Source organism: Pseudopodoces humilis, chromosome 11, assembly GCF_049639895.1.
Source record: "Pseudopodoces humilis isolate 2021_Gansu_Grassland_sample_001 chromosome 11, ASM4963989v1, whole genome shotgun sequence".
In the NCBI taxonomy this organism is placed as follows: Eukaryota; Metazoa; Chordata; class Aves; order Passeriformes; family Paridae; genus Pseudopodoces; species Pseudopodoces humilis.
This window is the reverse complement of record NC_142210.1, coordinates 9,769,014-9,776,399: the sequence shown is the minus strand read 5'-3', so window position 1 is coordinate 9,776,399 and position 7,386 is coordinate 9,769,014. Positions and strand designations below refer to the sequence as shown.

Sequence of the window (7,386 nt, the reverse complement as noted above, 5' to 3'; positions counted from 1 at the left end):
AAGTGACAATGTCATCAGCTTAAAGCCCTTTGCAGTTCTTGAGTTCCCCAATTCAATTCTGAACAAAATTGCAGCTGAATGGTGCATTCCAGTTAATCAGGAGTGAAGTTAGGCTGCACATGGGCTCATTGGTAATTGAAAGTAGCTGACCAACTGTCCACACCCCTGTAGAGGGGCTGAAAGTGTCGCTGTCATTAAGCACAGCCAGTAAAGTTTGGCTTTCTGATATACGTGAAAGCTGCACGCTGCAAGACAAAGCCATTCGCTCATTTGTCTCTTGGACTTGCAGGGGATTAACAGCCCTCCTTTGTGTTTTTCCCCTTTTGGTGGAAAAATAAGGAGACAAGGAAGGAAAAAAATAGTCTTCAACTAATGGAATCTACCATCAACTGAAGAGAAAGACAAATAACTTGTTAGTACTTCTCCAGCAGATGAAATGGGGCAGGTTTTATATTTTAACAGCAAAATTAAATCATCAGAATCACCTTGTTATTCCCTACAAAAATCCCTGATCATGCAATGCTAAGTTATTTTGTTGCTTTTTGCTGGAGTGCGATTAAAAAAAAAATTGGAAATGGGTAAATCTAATTATGATTCCATATGTGGACAGAAATTTTTCTGTCAAAGATCCTAACACAACAAAAGGCTGCAGTTCCTGACTCAGAAAGGTGTGAGATTGCTTTATGGAAAAACAAAAAAAAGGAATTAAAAAAGAAACCCAAAAAAATTTATTAAAGAAAAACCAACGGAAATCACACAGAAAGAAAAGACACAAATAGGATTCAATAGCAATACTGCAGCTAGCACAAGAATCACTGAGGACTGGTTTCAATACAGAGAAAGGAGGACACTTTGAAACTGAAGTATTAAGTCCTCAGAGTTTGAAGGGAAAGCTCTCACATCTGCTTCCCAAATATCCAAGCTATAATAAAAAGCATTTTGCAAGAAGAAAAAAAAAAAAAAGGCTTTTTAAACATTATGTAAATGGAAGTGAAAAAGTCTCCAAATGACCATTATTTAGTTCTGCATCTCAAATTATTCAACAAAATCACAGAGGCTGAATTAGGAGCTGAAGACCAAAGACAGAGGGGAGACAGAAACTCACCTACTGACATGCAGAACAGTCTCACCAAAGTAATCAGGATTCAGGATTTTCTAGAAAGGGTCATGATTTACAGAGCTATCAGAACTTATAACTGACCACTTAAGGTTGCATACAAAAATGTGCCTCTGATCTGATGATTTTGGAGTCATAGCATTCAGTTATAATACCTGTTTGTATCCTCAGGAAGGCATGGAGAGACGTGCTATTTCTACACAGACTTTCCTACCAGTAACGTAACGACCTTAGCAATTTCTGATATTTAGCATAGAAACCAGAATTTTCAGTATCTTTTTTCTTCCCCAGGGGTTGGTTATAAAAAAATAAACCTGAAAAAGAAATCACTCAAGTCATAGCTCTGTGGATGAAGCTTGTGGGGTTTTGTAGCAATGGAACCATGGATGACCAAAGGAAGAGTAAGTTACAGAAGCAATACAAAAAGAGGCCTGAAGTGGGGGTAAAGTGCCACCCACAGAATTCCACACACTGGTCTTCACTTCCTAATTTTGCTCCACTGCTATGAATTCAACCCTTGGAGTCCAGGCTTTTCTGCACCAAATTCTTTACAGCACTTTTAACACAGACCCTTTCATCATGTCTGTGCCATTTTTTGGTACCTGATTTTGTCTATGAACTCTTTGAGCCCAGACAGCCCATACCCGTGCTAGCAGGTATGAGACAGAGCTCTGCACTTCTGCCCAGAAGTTAGGGCAACACCCAGTAAACAAGCTGGGTAATTCCTTCCCCCTAGAGAATACATCATGTTGTCAATGAAGGGGAGTAGATTATGTTCACCTAAACAAAATTAAACCTAATTAATTTTGCTCCTTTAGATACCTTCCTCCTTCAGAGCTTCACCCACAAGCAAGTGACACTTCCCAGATTTGTAGAGATACGAGCAGATTTTTTAAGTTCTAGCAGGTGTTGAAACCAGAAAATAACAGCTTTACAGTCATGAACACCATTTAAAAAACCCAGTATCTCTCAACTCCTCTCTCAAGGGCACCAAAAATACTTCACATTCAAGTTTAAATTAAATTTAAATTAGTGCTTATATTTCTATGATTAAAGGGTACTAAAAGGCAAGGTGTAAATTTATCTGTAAGGCTCTGGTGCCGACAGTGAGAGGACTTCACCTGTACACCCTACACAGTCACATCCCTGAAGTCCACATGGGCCATGTAATAGTGCATAAAAAGCTGAGCAGTCTTCCCCAGCCCACCTGTACCTGTCTCTTCCATGAGGACTCATTATTTTACCAGGCATCTCTGACCTCCATCAAGAGCTCCTGCATCAGGAAAATCTCATTGTGCTGGAAGCCATAGGCAAACACAAGAAGGGGAGGAAAGCACTGCATGTTTCTGCTCCAGAGAAAGTGCTTTAAGTTGAGAGCAGACTGTGTTACCACAATGAATCCTCCTTGGTGGGTAAACTAGAAGCTTGCCCAGTAACAACGTGTAAGGTTCCTCCTGAATAAATAGAGAAAATGGCAAAAGGAGTTCTCTTGAGTCTGATTAAGATGAAGCTAAGTCTAAATGCTAAACAAAAACTTGATATATAGCAGCTGCCTGGGGGTGAGGAAGGTATATCCTGTGGAGATCATAGCTACCCCTAGGGCAAGCAGAGTGACTAAGGTGGAAAGTGGCTTTAACAGGTATCAACACACCTGTGCAATTGTTTCAGCTGGAGGCTCTTAACAAAGGAATTAATTTCAAGTGCAAATCACACTTTCAATTAAAAAGAAAACATATCACAGAGAGTGCTGATTTTAACATTTATTTTTTTTTAAATCTCCAATTACCATTTTTTTTCTACAGACTTTGTTTAACAATAGTTCAAGAGGTATTATAATGCTAACTACAGTTCGAAGGAAACATTTTGGCACAATGCAATAATAAAATAACAGAATAAATAACCTGCTTTACATATGCTGAAGAAAACAAAATAACATACAATAAACTTAATGAAATTCACACTCTATACAGCAGCTCAAGGTAGACATTACTAAACAGTACTCATGTCCTATCAGTAACATACACACATTAGTAAAAATAGAAACTTTAACAACATGCTTAACTCAAGCAAAACAGCGATGCAATATGAATCAACTCAAGAAGTGCAGTTCCAAAGAAGCCGGAGTTGGATGTGAGTGAGCACACAACAGTGTACAAATCATCTCAGCCGAGAGCCTAACCCAGTGCTTCTTCAGCCACTTCTATGTTTAGCTCCTTGCTGGAAACCGAGTCAAGCTGACATCTTCCTCAGCTTGTGGCTGTTAAAAGGAAGAGAGAACACGCATAAATAATGACCTCAATTATAGTTTTCTCTTCTTCCTTGAGAGAATAGCTCAGGTGGAAGAAGGGACATGTGATATGACTGTCCCTCAGAAGACTCCAGAAAGGATTAGTTAAATCTGACAAGAGATGGAAGGACAAATGTGTTCTCCAAGGCTGTCAAAAGTGGCATTCAGGAGATGTACGAGACAGGCTTTCATACATGCCCTGTTTTCATCAGCCTGGAGTTTCAATTCCTACCTCAGGAAAAGGAGATGTTTCTTCACCCAGCCTTCCTTAGGATTTACACAGGCCTTCAGCCCACTGGCAGTGTGGAAACTGGAAAATAAATAATAATAAAGAAATCAGAAATCCCTGCCAATAATTGCTGCAGAGAGTACAGTTACTCTATATAATGGCAAATAGAAACTGCTTTTGTAAACACCAGTTAGACATGGAATGCTCCAAATTCCTCCAATATTACATGAAGAAAAAGAAAGTTAAACATAATAGCTACTTCAGCCTCAGGGAACATTTTTTGCACCATAAATTTTTTTTTCAGTTTATTTGATCTGTTTAGGCAAAGAATTTTGTTAGATGCCAGAAACAGTTTGTAAAGTTAAGGAGAATAGCTGCTATCAAGCTAAGGTGACAGATCAACACCTAGGCCAACATCTTGTAAGAAAAATGTCCGATCCCTGTGAATTAGAAGAAGTCTTGTCACTTATGTGTCTGTTCACAGGTTTTGGCAAGGGAGCACTCTGTGTTGGCCAGAGTGGCCTTTAGCTGGAGACAAAACCTGTCTTTATTTGCACAACTGATTCCTAAAAAGTCAGAATTATTATTTACATTGTATGACTGTCCCTTGGGTTAGAGTCCCCATCAACTAGAGGTTGTGTGTTTTGTTTACAGGTGTGATATACAATTTATTCAGTTAATTTAACATTTTCAAAAGGCAGGAAAAATCACACTTTCAAATCCTTGTTTTAGCCCAAACAGACATCCCCAGGTTAATGCATGTCAGAAAAACCAGTGGAAATTCAGAAAGTAACTTACATGATGGCAGGGATGTCACAGACCTCACTGGAGAGCTGCTCAGTGTAACCCTTCAGAGCCCACCGGGGCAGACGCACTTTGGTGTAGGACAGGCAGCAATCCTGGTTGCTTTGTGCTGGAGTGAAGGACAACAACAAAGTAAATAAACCCCCTTTGGCCCACCCTGCCCTGCTGTCCAACCTCAACCATCCAGCTCCCTCATGACAGAAGAGAGGGATGAGACAGCACATTTTGCTGAAACCATTCCCTTCCAGCTCAATCTCATCCCGCTGCCAGCTGTGAGCAGCACCGGGAGCCCTTCCCAGAGCGGAATGTTCGAGGTCACTCACCTTCAGAGGTGCCCCATAGGAGCAGTGCCAGGAGCGCCAGCACACAAACCAGGACCATGCTCTTGCTGCTGTAGCCAGACATTCCCTCTCCACACACAGCTGTGCTCCAGTGAGTGCCTGGCTGCTGCCTGCTGGTCCTGCCAGCCCTGGCACACCTCCGCCTGCTTATAAAGGGGTGTCAGGAGCCATGGGAATTCACACACGGGCGGGTTCCACTGTCATCAGCGGGTTTCCCCACAGCAAATTCCATCGTGCCTGATTTGGCCCCAGCACTCCTTCCGGGTACTACAACCGGAGATAACAGTGTGCTGGGGAATATTTACATTTTTTTTTAAAGTCGCTTAAAAGATTCAGTCTAAAAGAAAAGGAAATAAAAGGCTATGAGGTAGTGGTTCTGTGGGTGAAGCACGTGTAGTTTTAGGGGTAGGAGTGTGGGTTGTGAAATGAGGAAAGTCAAATGTAGGTAACTTTAAATGTTACCTACAGAAACTGCGTGTCTGCTGTTTAATAAACCCAGCCTGGGGCACAGGGAGGTGGGCTGAGCCATCCAGATTAATTTCAGAGTGGCAAGCTCACAGCAGCTGGGTCATGAGCTGTACCAACACCAAGTACTACTACTATTAATATTTCCTGGTTGGCCAACACAGTAACATCAAGCTTTCCAGATTACTGCTTTCTGAGCTCTGTACAGTAGTATTGGCAGGAGCACATGAGCAACATTGAGTATTCATAAAAATGGGTTTGTTTAGTTTCCTTAACCATATATTCCCTGCCATGACTTCCTGCCAGTTTGTTACATGTCTGAACTATTTAATCTAAAGCAGAGTGAGCTTAAAAGAAACTTAAAATGGGGCCTATATTCTCCAAATCTGTGCTTTCTAGAATGCATTAATGCATTTCATAGACAATAGCTGTAGTTTGTTGCTTTCCCAAACAGTACCACAGTATTGTGACTCCTGAAATTCAGTACAAATACACACAATCTTAAAATTGCCTCGCACAGCTCTAGAGACACCACCAGGGAGAGGCTCTGTCACCAGTCCAAGTACCTTGTTTGAGCTGCTACTGAAGGATGGTACTTTCCCAAGCTTTTTAGGGATCTGTGTGAAAATACTATGATGGCTGCAGGCCATGTCCTGGCCAGCCAGTGTACACAGGAGCTGCTGCCAGCTCCAGGTGCTTGTTGAGTAAATTGAGCTTTAAGTGGCTTCTCTTAAGGTAGAGTTCATGGACAGTCATAGGCAGTGCATAATTACATGCCTTCTATCCTCCACAGAGTGCCAGTACCTCTCTCAAAAGGTGTGTCCCTATTATTACTCTGTAGAAATGGAAACAGCTTGTTTCCAAACAAAGGAGATTGTTATCTTCTTTGTTTAATTAATTTCTCTATGTAATAGGGAGAAATGAGGGAATTTCATATGGCTGAGTATACGTGAGCAGCACATATACGTGCTCAGTATACATATACAGCAGTGTGCATGGCATCACATATACTAGACATGCTTCTCTGCAGAGCCACAGCAACTGCCTAAAAGATGGGGAGGAGACAACAAAGAACCCATGCCCTAATGTATACAGTTTTTGTAACTGTTTTATGGATCACAGTGAAATGCCACAAAAGTACAAAAGTACAAAAATATCAATTCTCTCAGTATGCAGCTATCTCTGCACTGCTTTAAAGACAATCTGTCAGCATTAGGCAGTGCCTCAAAGGAGCTGACTAGAATGGTAGTTTTTTCTTTTGCATACAGATTTCACGGATCCCAAATCTATTACACCTACACCAAATTTTGGTGCTTTGTATGCCATTTCCTAGGCCATACTGTTATCCAGAGGCCTTGCACTTCAAGTCTTCCTCATGACTTTACAGCTCTATTTCTTCTCCATTCAGTGCTTCTTGGACAGAATCATCTCATCTGAGCTTTGACACTTCTACCTAAGCACCAGCAGTATGGATACCACAGCAAGACACTACTCAGGCAGTTCTCACCCTGTAGTCCTGCCCTCAGGCAGTTTTCATCACACCAGTGGTTCCCACAACTGACCATGGTTGGCAATGCGCCTTGTCACAGCTGGGCTCATGTTCATGGTGTTCCTTTTATCTCATGTTTTGTTTGATTTAGGAAATTGGGTCAAGATTTAGATTTAGAACAACAGCCGCAAGAAGGGTCCCAACTTCAGAAGCACTGTCATTTTGTTTGTACTTGTGTACAAAGTACCTTCAGTTTATTTGCACAAAGTAGTTAAAACAATCCAAAAAGGTTTAATGCAAATAGCTGAAGAACGCTCTGCTGGTTTTGATATGACAAATAACTGTATCTTACCAGTCTTTACCTTCACAAACCCCTAATGCAAGCAAAAAGCAAAAAATATCTATAAAAACAGGGAAGTGCTTATATGTTCCAATTAAGTGTTTTTCATTATTCCCTGGCAATGAGGGGACAGTGACTGTTGTCCACCCTGACACAACCAAACTTTCAACCTGGTTTCCTTTGGCACCAGGACCAAGTGGGGCCGTGTGGGCTGACCAGGGACTGCCACACAGCCAAGAGATGAGGCTGTCAGGCCCCAGCATGGCCAGTGGCACCTTCAAACCTGTTCCTGGGTCAGTTACAGGTGCCATATA

General features: G+C 41.5%; 1 protein-coding gene across 1 annotated transcript; it reads right to left on the bottom strand.

Moving 5' to 3' along the window:
• Positions 1-2,862: 2,862 nt before the first annotated feature.
• CCL20 (C-C motif chemokine ligand 20) lies at positions 2,863-4,889 on the bottom strand. Its single transcript, XM_005527112.3, has 4 exons — positions 4,761-4,889; positions 4,432-4,546; positions 3,637-3,714; positions 2,863-3,374 (listed from the first exon to the last, which is right to left on the bottom strand). The coding sequence occupies exons 1-4, from the start codon at positions 4,840-4,842 to the stop codon at positions 3,347-3,349; spliced, it is 303 nt and encodes a 100-aa protein (XP_005527169.1). The 5' UTR covers positions 4,843-4,889; the 3' UTR covers positions 2,863-3,346.
• Between the last annotated feature and the right edge of the window lie 2,497 nt (positions 4,890-7,386).